This window comes from Girardinichthys multiradiatus, chromosome 8, assembly GCF_021462225.1.
Source record: "Girardinichthys multiradiatus isolate DD_20200921_A chromosome 8, DD_fGirMul_XY1, whole genome shotgun sequence".
Lineage (NCBI taxonomy): Eukaryota > Metazoa > Chordata > Actinopteri > Cyprinodontiformes > Goodeidae > Girardinichthys > Girardinichthys multiradiatus.
This window is the reverse complement of record NC_061801.1, coordinates 2,479,927-2,497,419: the sequence shown is the minus strand read 5'-3', so window position 1 is coordinate 2,497,419 and position 17,493 is coordinate 2,479,927. Positions and strand designations below refer to the sequence as shown.

At 39.0% G+C, this 17,493-nt stretch overlaps 1 protein-coding gene across 2 annotated transcripts; it reads right to left on the bottom strand.

The window, feature by feature from the left end:
* Nucleotides 1–285: 285 nt before the first annotated feature.
* Nucleotides 286–16,333, bottom strand: dcp2 (decapping mRNA 2). Of its 2 annotated transcripts, XM_047373374.1 has the most exons (11): nt 16,105–16,333; nt 14,835–14,986; nt 14,580–14,707; nt 12,633–12,731; nt 12,392–12,544; nt 12,183–12,295; nt 9,702–9,803; nt 8,316–8,424; nt 7,470–7,559; nt 5,909–5,960; nt 286–1,906 (listed from the first exon to the last, which is right to left on the bottom strand). In XM_047373374.1, exons 1-11 carry the CDS (start codon nt 16,170–16,172, stop codon nt 1,779–1,781), a joined length of 1,194 nt encoding a protein of 397 aa, XP_047229330.1. In that variant the 5' UTR covers nt 16,173–16,333; the 3' UTR covers nt 286–1,778. The 2 variants fall into 2 exon arrangements, with proteins under 2 accessions (XP_047229330.1, XP_047229331.1); XM_047373375.1 differs by lacking the exon at nt 9,702–9,803.
* Nucleotides 16,334–17,493: the final 1,160 nt, after the last annotated feature.

Sequence of the window (17,493 nt, the reverse complement as noted above, 5' to 3'; positions counted from 1 at the left end):
AAAACCTGTTCACAGGTACTAGGAGGTGGTCGACTCCATGCAACACAGATGTGAAATAGTTCTCAGAAACAGTAGTGAGACTTTGTATCAGATCAGATTCTGAGCAAAGATAAATCCTCAAGCAGTTTTGATTTTATACAGAAAATGTTTGAGTTAATATAGAATAATGTAGACTTTAAGTTTTTAAACAGCCTAATATTCTCTTTTTTCACTTACTGCAGAATAAAAACTTGATTTATTTAAAAGCACATGCTTTGCTTGTATTCCAGAAAAAACCAGTCAACCTCAAAGTGAAAAACACACTTTATTAAGTTTAACATTCAAAGTAAAAAATGGTGAAACCAAGTGCACTTGAGATCATTATGGGTAAAATCCATTACAAACAGTTTAACATTTCAAAGAGCTCTGAAACAATCACTGGTGGTATGAACACAGCACTCACTTCTGTTTTCAGATCTACCGAGTACAAAATCACAGAGAACGAAATCTTCTCAGAGAGAATTTCATTTTATATTGATAGGGTTCTAATACATTTATCCCCCACAGAGGACAACCTGTGTCAGCTTAACTAAACTTAACTTGTGCATCATGAACATGATAAACGTTTCATGTATTTAAAGCCATGCAGGATCACTTGAATCATGCAAAACTTCTAAACCAACAAGTACGAGTGAGACATACATCACGTAACAAAAGAAAAAAATGTAGAGAAAAGAAACTAACCTGGATATTCCATGTTCAATGTTAAATGACATTTTTAAAACAATATTTTAGATATTTGTTAGATAAGTCGAAATTATATAAGTTCAAGTGAAAAAAAAATGTACTGTGAACTACCTTCCTGAACCACAGTGAATGTGAAATGTATCATTTCACTCATTTGATAATATTTTAGTTATTCACATTTTTAAACATCTTAATTTAGTATTTTGTTCCTACTTTAAATTAGCAGTACAGCATGGGTTTAGTAACATTCTCCAAATGCAGTCAGCTTGTTCCTCAGTATTGAACATATATTCTAAATCCCCAGAACAACATTTTTATTTTAGAGAAAACTGTTAAAAGCCAGACTCAATCAACAAAACTCCTAATTAAACTAGTGGCAAATTTTAGCATCAAATTAAAGACAGACATTTTTAGAAAAGTTTTAGAAAAGATTCAACAGTTTGTAGTTTTAAATCCATCTCTGTCATTCACTGAAAGTGCCCCTGTCAAAGCAGACGTATGAAAGAACAGAAGAGCTTTGTATGTAACTTCAGTAAACGTTCTCAGAAAGATTTATATAAGGTTGACAAAACTGTAAAAAACTACAAACTCCAGAATCATTTGTGAACATTTAGAAATTCATAATCTTGACTTGAATTTAGGTCCACAGAAATGGTATTCTGTAATAAAGTCTAAAAATCAAGACGTGAAGCAATAAATCTGATGCTGATTCAATGGTCAAATTTACTACACTATTACACCAGTTCTTTTCACATTGTTTTACCTTTTGTTCCTCCCAAAATATTGGGTTTAAAATTGTTAGTTTTACTGGAAAATATGTTAGCTTGAACAGTCGCCACCGTTTGGGTTAAGTGCAGTCTCCTGCGGACTTAACCTGCTGCAGTAATGTCAGGAGTAGAGGAAGTCCAGCTGGATGACAGAACTGCTACATCAGAAACTGAGGTGAGAAAAGTTAAAGAATAAAGGCTCACAACAAGGAGGGCAAAGAGGTTGTACAGAAGCATCCTTGTCCATGATGATCAAAAGTCTATGAAGGTAGACTTTGATGACTGTCAATCAAAGCATTTCATGATGGTGTCTCTGTCAAATTTGAAATTCAGGAACGCCTTGGAGGAAACAAAGAGCTCAAAGTCTTTGTCTTCCGCTGTTAAATGGCAACTGGAACTGTTTGGAGTCGTGTCTATAGAACAAAGAAGGTTATTTTTTGTTTAATATCTGAAACCATGAAAACAACACTATCATTTTCTAACTGGAATACTGTCACTGATATAGTTAGTAGTAACTTTAACCCGTATCAATGTTTCTCCATCTTTTCTCTAAGCACTAGGTCCACATCTTTCAAGCTGTTCACACCACTCACAAGTTTTTCACGCATCCCGACAAGAAAACTGATAACTCCAGGCGGTCATATTGTGCAACTACCTGACGTGGGGTGTCCATATGACAGTGTTGGAACTAGGGCTGCACAGTATCAGGAAAACATGTAACTGAGATACTATTGCTGAGTATTGTAATGATAGATATTATAATTAAACCACTTCTTCCCCGACTCTTCTTTCTTTTCCTTCATCACAACATCCTCACCACCTATTAGGAGCTTTAGCATCTCAGCCACTACATATATACATTGTGTGGGCATCGAGGAAAGTGAAAGTCCATCCAACAGGCTATACCATGGGTAGAACATTTGATACACTGCAGATTTAGCAAGTTTTATCACTTGCAAAGCATATGGAAGTCTTTCATTTTTATCATAGGTGCTCCTCAACCCTGAGTGATGGAATCTAAAAAACAAAATCCAGAAAATCACATTGTGTGATTTTTAAGTAATTAATTTGCATTTTATTTCATGACAGTATTTGATACATTAGAAAAATGAAACTTAATATTTGCTACAGAAACCTTTGTTTGCAATTTCAGATATCAGACTTTTCCTGTAGTTCTTGACCAGGTTTCCACACACTGCAGCAGGGATTCTGGACGACTCCTCCATACTGTTCTTCTCCAGATCCTTCAAGTTTTCGGGCAATCGCTGAGCAATATGGACTTTCAGCTCCCTCCAAAGATTTTCCATTGGGTTCAGGTCTGGAGACTAGCTAGGCCACTCCAGAACCTTGAGATGCTTCTTGCAGAGCCACTCCTTAGTTGCCCTGGCTGTGTGCTTCGGGTCGTTGTCATGCTGGAGACCCAGCCAGGACCCATCTTCATGGCCTTAATGAAGGAAGGAGGTTGTTGGCTAAGATCTCCTGATACATGGCCACATCCATCCTCCCCTCTTTACGGTCCAGTCGTCCTGTCCCCTTTGCAGAAAAGCATCCCCAAAGAAGGATGTTTCCACCTCCATGTTTCATGGTAGAGATGGTGTTCTTGGGGTTGTACTCACCCTTCCCCTAGACATGCACTGGCTTCAGCAGGAGGACCTTACGTGTGCTGCAGGATTTTAATCCATGGCGGCGTAGTGTGTTACTAATGGTCTTCTTTGAGACTGTGGTCCCAGCTCTCTTCAGGTCATTGACTAGGTCGTGCCGTGTAGTTCTGAGCTCATCCCTAACCTTCCTCATAATCATTGACGCACTACAAGGTGAGATCTTGCATGGAGCCCCAGACCAAGGGAGACTGACCGTCTTCTTGAACTTCTTCCATTTTCTTATAATTGCACCAACAGTTGTTATCTTCTCATCAAACTGCTTGGCTATTTTCCTGTAGACCATCCCAGCCTTGTGCAGGTCTACTGTTTTATCCCTGATGTCCTCACACAACTCTCTGGTCTTGGTCATTGTGGAGAGGTTGGAGTTTGTCTGATTGACTGTGTGGAGAAGTGTCTTTTATAGAGATAACGAGTTCAAACAGGCGCAGTTAATACAGGTAATGAGTGGAGAACAGGAGGACTTCTTAAAGAAGAACTAACAGGTCTGTGAGAGCGGGGATTCTTACTGGTTGTTAGGTGATCAAATATTTATCTCATGCAATAAAATGCAAATGAACTGCTTAAAAATCACACAATTTGATTTTCTGGATTTTTGTTTTAGATTCTATCACTCACAGTTGAAGAGAACCTATGATAAAAATGAAAGACTTCTGCATGATTTGCAAGTGGGAAAACCTGCAAAATCTGCAGTGGATCAAATACTTGTTCTCCCCACTGTAGATATTATTGGCATACAGAATCTGCATGCATTCCAATTAAAATATAATATCCTACCAAACATTACATCCAGACATTTTACAATTGTGAATATTATGAAGATTTCTCCAGGTGGAATCAATGTGTACATGAATCCTTACATATTATCTCATTAAGCCTTGCAGAGAGCTAGCTCCACAAAACTGCACACTACAACCATACGACCTCCACTGGGCATTGCTGAAGCCCATCCAACTCCAGCAGGTGCTAGTTAATAGTTCATTTGCATAATACAAATAGGGTTAACTTCAGCATTTCTAGCCTAAGCTAATTGACAATGCATATGCTAGCTGAGCTTTGATTACATAAAAACAAATAATATCTAAAAGATTTCAAATAAAAAACAAAGTAAAATGTCAAGCCTCGTTGGGACCCAATAGTGGCTTTGGTGCATTTCAGCGTTTTACCCATTTGAACCTCATTTTGAACCCAAACAATACTATTTTGGTCCTTCCTACTTCCACCCATTGTTTTCACCTGTAAACAATCCATTTTATACCCATATATTTAAACCAGAGCATATTAGTTTACTTTCTTTTTCTAGTTTATTATGATTACTAGGTTTGGAGATAAATGGTCATAAAATAACTTCTGATCCCTGTTAAAGCCATTTAATTCTTAAAAAAACATGAGATTATCACTCCATATCTAACCATAATAAAAATGGCCTCCTGCTGGTATATATTATTTATTGGAGTCTTATAACCACATTTGTTTAGTAAAAACTAAAACTAGAATATCAAAAATTACTGTTAATCTTCTTCTTTCAGCTTTTCCCTTCCAAGGGTCGCCACCACAAATCATCTGTCTGTCTCCATCTAACCCTATCTCCAGGATCTTCTCTCACACCCACTTCCTTCATCCCATCCAGAAATCTCATTTTTGGTCTTCCTCTAGGCCTCCTCTCTGGCCGTTCCAGCCTGAGTATCCTCCTATCGATGTACTCACTATCCCTCCTCTGCACATGTCCAAACTATCTTAGTCTGGCCTCTCTGGCTTTATATAAAACATATCTAACATGAACTGTTCCTCTGATGTACTCATTCCTGATCCTGATTGTGCAGAACATGATGGGATGCTGGAGAGGTCATGCAATCATTCAAATTAGGAGTAATGGAGGAAGACCACATCTTAAACATGCACGACAGTGGTGCTTAGGACCTGGGACCTCATGTATGAAGCGTGCTTACGCACAAAACCTTTCAACGCAGTGTTTTACTCATAACTTGACATGCATAAAATTAATTTTGCAAACTTTTTCATTCAACAATAATAAACTATAGAGAACTAAACCTTCCCTAAATACAGTGAAATATGACATCATTCAGTTCTATTTAATTCATGAAGCATCAAACCTGATGTTTTTTCATGAGTTTGAGCTTTTATGGTTTAAACCCGAGCGATGAAACTGAATCATATTTAGTCTCATACAAAAACGTAACACACGTCAGAAAATGATGGAAACAACCTCAATCGGATGAAAACTGTAAAACTTCCTCTGTTTTTAGATGTAAATGAACACGAGTCTGTTCGCTGAGGAGCGTAAAATGCGAATGTGAATCATCTAAGGGGTATTTTTGTTCTCATTGAAAAAGAAAACGGTGTTGTAAGGAACTGGCTCGGTTCCTTAACTGTCACAGCACCGTTGCCATGGTTATTTGGACACGTGGTGGGTGCCTTCCGGCTCTTTATACAACTTTGCATATGTATTTATGGGTGGAGACCGGACGGTCCAAGCGCCACGTGCAGCTATGCAGAATTCACCACTAATTGGGATGTATGAAGGCTACGTGTGCGGTGACATGTCTACGCACGGTTTCTACATCTGAATTTTTTGTGCAGCGCAAGTTTCAGAATTTCTCCCTTCTACCAACTTTTAGCATGAAAGCTGCACAGTCTTTCGTACAGGAGGCCCCAGATCTTGAGACCACTGATGCAAACAGCACATGTAGACTAAAAATATGATCTGAACGGGACTTCAGTCCTTATACAACGTACCTCTCTCAAACATCTCTTGTAGTCTTCTGGGTTGAGGCTGTTTGTCTTCTTTCTGTTAAAAACATGAAGAGAGTCTTAAAAATAGGAGTAATTTTATGCCTAGTCCTACATGTTCCACTTCTGTATACTCATTATAAAAAGAACGTCAGATTTTCCTTAAAAACACATTTAATATGTTGGAACATGATTACTGAACCTGTGTGAAAAGACATTTACTGTAAGAGTGTTGCAATGGTCACCAGCATGTTACCAGATCAGTTCAGATATACAGGACCGCTAGGCTTTTCTTATCATCAAGTCACATTTCTACAGGCCTGAAAGAAGTTTCTGTGATTGCTGGATTCAACCAGGGAAATAAAACCTTATTTACAGACAGCTAGGTTTTAAAGCACTTAAGAACAGGTCCATGAGGTGGAGTAAGGTCTTCAACAAGAAAGCAATCAGGGTCAAAAACCTTTAGCCATGACACCAATGTTGTATCTTATGGCTTTAATATTATTAGATATAATAATGTTTTCATGCGTCTATTGTAAAATAAATAAAAACACTACAGAAGTTTAAAATGCTTTTACAAGAAAAAACATTAAAAGCAAAGGAAGATGCAATATAATATATCATTACCTGTTTTCTGTATATCTTTTTTTTTAATACTCTTATTCTGGGCCAAACCTTGACAGATGAAGAGCCACTCTTGCCTTGTTAGTGTCAAGAGTTGATGGTTTATTGTCTTCTGTTTCTAACAACTACATCTCAGTGGGGTTAAGCTCTAGCAGGGTTATAAACCTGCTGACCGACACACTTTCCACAAAAGTAATACTTGCTTCACTCTTTTCTTATTGCCCTGTGATGACTTTTGAACTTGAACATGCAAATGAAGCCTAAAGAGTTTGAGATGGAGATCTAAGTCTTTTATTTCTCTGAGCATCAATGCATTTATCTATTTAAGTTCTTTCATTAGCAGAAAATTGTTGTCAAAAAGAGGTACCGAGGACGGGGGTCGAGCTTGGGACAGCAGTGTTGAGGTCTGCAGCCTCTGTAAGCGGGGCGCCTGCTCTAACCACTGCGCCATGCGACGCCCCCTTTAAAAATCTTTAAGAGAAACCTGGCCCACAATCAGCAGCAGACACATTAGAGTGTGTTAATTTAACTGACTTACTTTTTGTAGTACCTTGTAGTGTATGATGAACTTACGGCTCCTCTAAATGTCATGGACCTCCAGCAGAATACGCATGCGCATAGATGTATGCTACTCTGACATCTATGCTGAACTGACAGAACACTGGCAGCTGTCTTAAATGTTTTCCACTTGTTAATAATCTTCCTCTTTGTAAAATGACTGACTTTAAATCCTTTGAACATGACCTTCTAACCCTTTCTAGACTGATGGGATGAGCATTGCTTCTTAGCAGCACAGTGCTACTGAATTGCATAATGCTATAATCTAAGGCTGACTTTACCTCAGTTTACCCTGGTAAAGATGAAGATTTTCTTCGCTCTGATGAGCAAAATATTTGAAAATAAAGGAAGTGGTACTTGCTTTACTGTACGCTTAGATACAAACCTGTTGGTTGCTGGATCCATTTTCACCAGTTCCTCTTTTTACACAAGGAGACTCCTGTCTTTTTTTGGCATTTCCTTTCAAAACCAGCTTCTGCAGAGAGAACAGAGACCTTGAACAGCAGATAATGACTGTGACCTGGCCTAACCTGTGTCAGGACAAGGACTCATTCTGTATTTTCTATTTATAATTTAGCAGGATCAATTTTCAGCTCTAAAAAGAGTCACCAATGCTTCAATAAAGTCAGGGGTAGGTGTATTCCACCACATAATGTTCTGTTAATTATTAAACTTCTTTTATTTCATATTAATGACATTAGGGCTGGCGAGTACAAAGTATTAATGTTTAGTTGACCTTTAACACTTGAAATTAGTCCAGAATTGGACCTCTCTGCATGGTAACTAAATAATGCTTTTCTATCAAAGCTGCAGTTTAGAACTGGATGGTTGGTTTGACCAATAGAAAAGCTGTAATTTAAGCATTTTTCCACACTGCCTGAAATTAAATCTGATGAAATGTTTCATGTTTAAGGTCAGTCCAGAAACTCCAAATGTTTCTATTTGGCAACATACCAGAATAATACTTTAAAACTTTCTTAGACCCCTCCACTGGAGCAATCAAACCAGCCGACATACTAGGATCAGTCATGCTGGTCTCTGACTAGAGATTCATAATTGATCCTCACTTGGTCTATAATAACAAATCTCCATGGTAACTGCTGTGATGTCAATAGGTGGTAGAAGTTTGCACCAATTCCATTAATACTTTATGATGTGCACCACAGCATCAGGATATAGGTGGGGAATATTTTCCTAGCAACCTTAACAGTAGTCTTTGCCTCTCTCTGACCTGGTTGGGATCATTCTGGTTCATCTGTCCTGGAGTCCTCTGCTGCTTGTGTTTGGTCCACCCCTCTGCAGGATATTCATCAATGCCAGCATTGTTTCGGCTCTTTGATCTAAGATAGATACATAATAAAGATCTTTGTGGTGGTTGGTGTGAGAGAATCAGAATTTAAGTAACATGACTGAAGAATTGCCATGTTACCCACAATTCAACATTTAACATGTGAACTGGCCCTGACTCTACATGCAGTTGCCTTATTTCACCACTATGCGCAAAATTCATATAGCATATGACTATACTATAGCATAAATAGTATAGCATTAATGAATGAAACAATATTTTGACAGCTGCTCTTGTTGGAAATAAAAAAAGAATACAAATATGACAGAGCTGTAGAAAGGCAGAGAGAGATAAAGAGAATGTTGATGCTGTTGTCAGGACATATAAGGGGTTGCAGCTGGACATCTATCAAATAACAGAAGGAGAATATAACCTGCCTGGTGACTGATCAATATTGATGGACTGCCATCAGGACAGAAGAGACTGGTATGATGTAAGTCATTTGTTGTAATCTAGTAATTTATGTGACACAGGATAACCATTGTGTTGTGTAAAGTTTGGAGCACTTTGAACTTGGAACACACAACAACTACATAACTAGTTTCTTCTGCTAATGTGGTTTAATGTTCGTTCAGAGCACGGGTGTCCAACTTTTACATGCATGACACCTGTATTAAGTGGTTTGTTACAAGGCCTCTGCGAGACTTGATGATATGTCCAGGAGGTCATTCAGCCATTTGATTCAGGAGTGTTAGACCAAAGAAACAACTAAAAGAGACCTTGGAGACCTCGGCCTCAGAGGTCATCAGGACAGATTGTTTACCGCTGCAGGTATGCTCACAGTGTGTATATTTGTGTAACATTGATTTGTGACACATCTCTGAGATCAAACACAATCAGCACTGTAAGCAGAGGGTTGCTGCCTTGGTGCCAGGAGACCCTTTGTTATCCCACTAAACTAGGCAGCACATTTCTGTGTAGTTCTGGAACAATCAGAAACAAAAAAAAACAGTTTTGGTGGACGCTAAAGAAAAACAACAACAACCCCTCTACACATCACTTTGCAATAGCAAAACAGGTTCTTTCATTTCTCAACATCATTTTCCACATACTGTATGGTAGGGAAAACACCCAATGGCGCTACCTATGGGCAGGGTCACCGTGAGAGTTGGGATGGAGTCGAATGTTAGACTCAAGCCAGAACCGCACACAGCTGCCTAGGCTACTCAGCCCGCATCAGTGAACAGTGGATGTTCTTGATGGCGCTCACATATAAAGCTGGACTTTAACCCAAAACACAAGTATTCACAGGTGCTGTTTTATTGTTACCGAATGCTGTCTAAAGGCTTGGATGGAGTCATCCTGTGGTTTGCCAGCTCCTCATCACTATCTGATTCACCTTTTAGTCTGCTAATCCATTCTCTCAGTGGCCTGGAAAGAAGCAAAAAAGAGTTACATCAACAAGCAGAAACCATGACACTGTTACCTCAAACACAGCGGGAGGGAGGAGGACTACCCAGTTCCTGTAGTGGAAACACACCTTAAAATCACTGCTTGTGATCAGCCTGTGGAGGCGAGCTTGATGAATATTATCTAAGCCAATCAGATCAGGAATAAACTATATCCCAAATACATTTGAGCTTTCCAAGAAAATAAAACATTTTGGTCATACTTGCACTCTCAAGACCACAATTAAATAATTTACTGTGCAAACCCCAAACTTATAAATGTACTTTGATTACACAAGACCGAAGAAAACAAAGAGGTCATGAAGAGCATGATGATAAAGACAGCGGCCTACAGTGGGGAGAACAAGTATTGATCCACTGCAGATTTTGCAGGTTTTCCCACTTGCAAATCATGCAGAAGTCTTTCATTTTTATTATAGGTTCTCTTCAACTGTGAGTGATAGAATCTAAAACAAAAACAATCACATTGTGTGATTTTTAAGCAGTTCATTTGCATTTTATTGCATGAGATAAATATTTGATCACCTAACAACCAGTAAGAATCCCGGCTCTCACAGGCCTGTTAGTTCTTCTTTAAGAAGTCCTCCTGTTCTCCACTCATTACCTGTATTAACTGCGCCTGTTTGAACTCGTTATCTCTATAAAAGACACCTCTACACACAGTCAATCAGACAAACTCCAACCTCTCCACAATGACCAAGACCAGAGAGTTGTGTAAGGACATCAGGGATAAAACAATAGACCTGCACAAGGCTGGGATGGTCTACAGGAAAATAGCCAAGCAGTTTGATGAGAAGATAACAACTGTTGGAGCAATTATAAGAAAATGGAAGAAGTTCAAGAAGATGGTCAGTCTCCCTCGGTCTGGGGCTCCATGCAAGATCTCACCTTGTGGGGCATTAATGATTATAAGGAAGGTTAGGGATGAGCTCAGAACTACACGGCAGGACCTAGTCAATACCCTGAAGAGAGCTGGGACCACAGTCTTATGGTTTCTGTCCCAAATATTAAGTTTTGTTTTTCTGATGTATCTTATGTCAATAAAATGCTAATTAATTACTTAAAAATAACACAATATGATTTTCTGGATTTTTGTTTTAGAGTTGTCACTTCTACATGCTTTATAAGTGGGAAACAAAACCTGCAAAATTGACAGCGTATCAAATACTTGTTCTAGCCTTTTGTAACTTCATAAAACCAACCAGGTTTTTCTATCTTCCACAGAGCCATGCTGTGGAAGATACTCTTATTTCCAGGTCTGTACTCTGTCACATCAAGTCTGATGCCTTGATAGTCAGAACTAAATAGTACAAATTTTGACTGTATTAACAATCTTTGTTTATTTATTGTACCAACAAATTTTACCATTTTAAAACTCCAGATCCAAATTTTCCAGAGTTCCAGATTTTTGCAGCTGTTTTTGTAATTTTTTTATTGAATTATTTAGATTTTGTTTATCTGTACAAATCATGAAAAAAACTCAAGTGTGAAGTATGTTTTTAAAGGGCTGCTTCACTAATGAACACATGGCCATTATCAAAACACCTAGACAAGTCAGATCTGGACTGGATTATCCTAAACGACATGCAGATTCTTTCTTTCAGTGATGCCTTTTAATTGGTTGTTAAAAATTACAATAAAAGGAATGTCAATGGTTTGTCTGGCATCTAAACACTGGACATAATTAAGGAATCCCAGTTGAAAGCCACTATAGAGCAAGATCTAGAGTTTTAATGAGGCGAATCCAAATACAGAATTATTAATCAATATATATATATATATATATATATATATATATATATATATATATATATAAAGCTTTTTATTTTTTAGAATTTCTGATTTCTAGGGTTAGATAATAGAACAGGAAACACAGTCTGGAGATTCAAACATCATTCCATACACATTAGTCTTTATTCCATTAATATACAACAGCATGTTGTTCCAGATCTGTGCATGTTCTCTGTAGGGCTTCAGCTGTGTGTCTATAGGACTTTTGTTTCTCTCATGAACAACACATGGACTCTTAAAACAACAGTAAAAAAAATGTTTTTGCTTGACCTGGATTTTATTTTCATCGTCTTATTTTATGTTTGTATTGGCTGTTATGGCATTTAATTAAAAATGGTGTTTTTATTCGGTTTGTGTAGAGCGCTCTGGGACAGTTGTCTGCGAAGGCACCTAATAAATAAACTACTCACTTCCAACATATTTACTTTTACACTGAAATCATTCTGAAAAGATTGATAAACCTCTCTTACTGACACCTAGTAAGATAAATGTAGACATTTTTGACAAAAAAAACCTGTCTGTTGCATTAGTAGAGCTAAACTGTTAATACCTGATGAATGGAATGGCCATGAAAAACCGATTAGGTGCAAGCCCGAGTTTAGACTTTGGGGTCATGTCATTCCTGTAACAGGGCAGCTTCTCAATAGGAAACCATTCAATATTCTGAAAAACAAAAACCACAACAAAAGATTTCCGATGAAGACATGATCTCTGAACAATAGACATTAAGCACGTCAACATATTAAAATATTCCCCTACTCTGATCTCTTTCCGTGTTTTGGGGTTGAACTTTGTATCCTTGGACACTCCTGGTATGATGTAGAGCCGTACCAACTGGTCAGTGATCTTCTGCTCGATGTACACGTCTTTGCATATGCAATTCTTGATATCAAAGCCCGTCTCCTCGAGCACCTGCAGAGCAGTTTTTGGCCTGTTTAAATCACTAATCAGAGATGGTTCTTACTGCTTTAAACTCACCAACAAGAGCTAGATAACTCACTTCACGAACTGCACAGTCATGAGGAGCTTCATCCTCGTTCACTTTCCCCTTTGGAAAGCCCCAGCCGGATTTTGCAAGGTAGCCTTGAACAAGGAGTACCTGCAAGGAAAAGCTGTACTAGTTACCACACACACACCGAAACATTCACAGCCATGAGAACGCAATGAATCAACGCTAACAAGTTGTCTTAAGTGTTGTACACCCGCTAAGTTTACTGCTTTATTTAAATAAACACTTATCTATTCACGGTTGGAGAGGTCTTTGCAACCATTGTTTGTTTAGTGTGATTAGTACTAAAAGTAAAGCCAGAACTTTAACCATCTGACATTTTGCTGTTCTGGAGCATGCAGGTGTGTATATACACAATAACAAGGGAGTAAGACATCAGCAAGGATCATCAACTGCTGATTCCCATCATTTAGGAAAGGTAATATTCAAGAGCTCTATCTCACATTCTGTAGGCCTCGGTATGTTAAACACTAACACTGAATTAGAAAAAGACTGGACAAGTAGGACTTTGTGGAAAAGCTACCAAGAAAAAGCCTGTTCTCATAAAATTAAATAAAAACTTCATAACTGGAGATTTTGCAGTGATGCTTCTAAAGCATATATTGCCATATTTGCACAGCAGCCTGTTGTCAAGCACAGCAGTGGAGGGCTGATGATTTCATCTTTGTCTGCAGTGGTTTTATGACTCTAATAAACATGCAGCAGCAGAACGGTTGCTTAGATGCTCAGACATTGTGTATTTTAGCCCAGTTGGTCATAAGTAAGTCATACCACAGCCTTACGCTTGGGACACACTACACAACTTTCACAGTGACAGGTTCTGCAATGACAGACTGGGTTTAGGGTCCCGACTGAAAGACTGAGGATCACACACTCAACAACTGGACCTGGATCCCTGGCTGCAGGTTTTTTCAGACCAACTAAACTCAACTGAACCATCAAACTCTGTTGAAAATTCACAAGGGCAACAGTTTGAAGGAACAAACATACCAGTAGGTGGCGCTAGTAGACAATATTCTCAGAATCTCACCCAAACTGAAAGAGATGCAGTTTAAAATATGTTATGTTTAACCCACAAGTGAATATGTTTTGTATACTGCTGACTGTGTCATTATTTACAGTCATGGTGAGAGTTAGGAACATGTATTAGAGGTAGTTTGTGGGTTGTGGAATGGCTGTCAGTGTTGGCTTTCATCTAAAAATATCATTTTTATCTCAACAGAAACATGTTTGGGCTGGATCGTAAAAAATAAACATTAACAATGTAAAATAAATAGGTTTATTCTATGTGGAAAATACTTTATTCAGAAATGTCAATTCGTTAAATGAAATCCTAGTATCTCTATGTTCCATATGTGGATTGTTTGGCTAAAGACCTTCCTTATTTACTGTGTTTCAGTCTTAAATATCCAAGATTTTTCTGTTTTTTGTTTGTTTTATATCGCTAAATGATTGTAATTTGTTAGTTTGTATTATCCCCAGTGCCATTATTATCATAATGTTGAATAGTTATATTTAAAGAAAAAAAACTGTTGCAATGTCCAGTCTTTGCTTCCCATTGGCTGTCGGTAACAAGCACTGGCAGTTTGGTCGGTAATCGGATCACACTACCCGACTGCATCCACATCCGCCTCTAGTTTTTAATACACTTATATGTTCAACCTAAGAACTATGTATGTAATTATGATGTCAGTAAGAGTAACACATTAGGAACTGTGCTAACTGTAAGGGCTCCATAGGACTTTACCATGAAAACAGCCAACATCACACCACTGAGAGAATGAACCAAAATGAAACTTTTGGGGAGATATTTAAAATGAAATAAAATGAACCTACTATGTTCTTAGCTATTAGGCAAAAAAAATAACACATTAACACAACAGCAACACTGAACTAACCTCTTGCTTTGATTTGTGTCTGAATGCAACATAAACTCACATTCTCAAGTGATTCATCTAAAATGATTGCGCCATAAGTGGGTACACCCATCTTGTACTCTTTCCATTCCTCGAGAACCTTCTGCACATCCTCTCCGTGTGGCAACAGAAAAGGACAATGATGGAAAAGTTTACAGCGGTCAAGAAAAATAATACCCATCACCATGAATGAGCACTTCCCACATGTGTAAGCATGTACTAAAATCACTAGAAATGTCTTGAGTGGTAGTTGACTAGAAAACACATGAAAGGATATCAGCTTTGGCAAAGTCTCGGATTCCACACTGAGGAGCTCCTGGAGTGTTTGGGATACAGAAGTCCAGATAAAACCAGTGGGCCAGCTCAATCTGGAAGCAAACACGAATAGCATTGTCCCGCTCCTCACTGGGGATGTGGAGGATGAACCGGCTATAGAAACAGACACAAAGTCATCATGTCAGGGTTCTTAAGCAGTTTTCATCACCAAATTCCATGCTTTTCCAGACTTAAACTAGCAGAACTCTTAGTCAGTTTTGACCCCCTAAAAATGCCAACATTTGCCATGACTGCACTATAGATACTTTTATTGAAGTCAGACTTTTCGTTGTCTTAAATGTGTTAAATGTAAAACTTTTGAGGGTCTGATTATCTGCCTTCTTTCAGAGTAGAATCAAAGTGTAACATCCAGTCCAGCAGGAGTTGGCACCAGCTGAAAGAGATGGCTTCACTTTCTTAGCTGTGAAACATTATCATGTTGCAGCTTTTCTTAGGGTGTCATTTTAATGGCTCATAGTGAACCAGGTTCCTTTTCCAATAATACCACATTTGCTGCGTGGTTAAACTATCTGGGCTTCCTTAGCTATAAAATCTAGTCTGCAAGTAGGGACAGAGCAAACTGTACCTTCTGAGGAAGCTGCTACAGAAGGCAGGGTCTGTTCTCTGCAGATGATTGTGCATAGAAGGACTTTTTATGAAATGAAAAACATTACAGACATTGCTGAGAATCCTCTTGATCAGACATGGCCAGACGCTTCTACAGAGCTGCTGTTCTACTGACCGTCACAGGAGAACCTTCCTGCTCAAGGCCATCAGCGTCATTGTGCAGCAATGGATCTGTTTTGTGGTTTGCAGCAAACTTTGGGATTTTATTGTTGAGCAAGTAGAAAATGTGGAATTATTCAATCCCTATCCCAGCAGGCCGGTGGACAGTGTCAACGAGCCGGTCTTGGTGAGACTACAGAGGATGCAGGATATTGACGCACTCAGGCAGTAGTAAGGACAGGAAAAAATCAAGTGTTTGTAAATCCCTGTAATATTAACAGGAGACTCGTTGGATCCAATCCCCAGAGGTGGTTCCGAGAGTTTCATGCAGTTTCAGACTGAATGCCACAAACAACAATAGCAGCGCACTGAACGATAACAAACATGCCTACTCTGATTTAGGACACACACAAATGAATCCCGTAGATAACGGAAAGCATGTAACAACATTTAGCTGATCCACAGTAGCAGACAAACAGCAGTAAAGCCAGTAAACAGTCTCCTACCTGCACAGATCATCCAGGACGCTAGAGGGGATTTCCGCTCTCTTAGTTTCCATGTTGGCTGAAAACATCACGCTTCTGTCTCCGAGTCAAAGGTAACAAACATGTTTCGGTTATATTCCCACTGTGGTTCCTGTTCTGCGCACAAAGGGAAAACTAAAGTGGTTGAGCTCCGATGTTCCCACCAAGAAAACAGACCCCTTTACCTCGAGGCTACTGCGCATGCGCAAGGGTAAACATTGTTTTCTTCTGGTGTTAGGTAGTTTCGGGTACTTTACTGCCCCTATAGGTGGATGATGAATATATTTTTGCAGAAAAGCTTCTTAGGTTGAGCAGAAATACAGGTCCTTCTCAAAATATTAGCATATTGTGATAAAGTTCATTATTTTCCATAATGTCATGATGAAAATATAACATTCATATATTTTAGATTCATTGCACACTAACTGAAATATTTCAGGTCTTTTATTGTCTTAATACGGATGATTTTGGCATACAGCTCATGAAAACCCAAAATTCCTATCTCACAAAATTAGCATATTTCATCCAACCAATAAAAGAAAAGTGTTTTTAATGCAAAAAACGTCAACCTTCAAATAATCATGTACAGTTATGCACTCAATACTTGGTCGGGAATCCTTTTGCAGAAATGACTGCTTCAATGCGGCGTGGCATGGAGGCAATCAGCCTGTGGCACTGCTGAGGTCTTATGGAGGCCCAGGATGCTTCGATAGCGGCCTTTAGCTCATCCAGAGTGTTGGGTCTTGAGTCTCTCAATGTTCTCTTCACAATATCCCACAGATTCTCTATGGGGTTCAGGTCAGGAGAGTTGGCAGGCCAATTGAGCACAGTGATACCATGGTCAGTAAACCATTTACCAGTGGTTTTGGCACTGTGAGCAGGTGCCAGGTCGTGCTGAAAAATGAAATCTTCATCTCCATAAAGCTTTTCAGCAGATGGAAGCATGAAGTGCTCCAAAATCTCCTGATAGCTAGCTGCATTGACCCTGCCCTTGATAAAACACAGTGGACCAACACCAGCAGCTGACACGGCACCCCAGACCATCACTGACTGTGGGTACTTGACACTGGACTTCTGGCATTTTGGCATTTCCTTCTCCCCAGTCTTCCTCCAGACTCTGGCACCTTGATTTCCGAATGACATGCAGAATTTGCTTTCATCCGAAAAAAGTACTTTGGACCACTGAGCAACAGTCCAGTGTTGCTTCTCAGTAGCCCAGGTCTGGGGAATGCGGCACCTGTAGCCCATTTCCTGCACACGCCTTTGCACGGTGGCTCTGGATGTTTCTACTCCAGACTCAGTCCACTGCTTCCGCAGGTCCCCCAAGGTCTGGAATCGGCCCTTCTCCACAATCTTCCTCAGGGTCCGGTC

What these genes read in the sequence shown, in the direction of transcription:
- dcp2 (XM_047373374.1), bottom strand. Translation starts at nt 16,172, where the DNA reads ATGTTTTCAGCCAACATGGAAACTAAGAGAGCGGAAATCCCCTCTAGC. An exon ending in GTCCTGGATGATCTGTGCAG is followed by an intron (nt 14,987 to 16,104) that starts GTAGGAGACTGT and finishes CTGTTTCTATAG; the next exon opens with CCGGTTCATCCTCCACATCC. An exon ending in AAGCCTTTAGACAGCATTCG is followed by an intron (nt 8,425 to 9,701) that starts GTAACAATAAAA and finishes TATCTATCTTAG; the next exon opens with ATCAAAGAGCCGAAACAATG.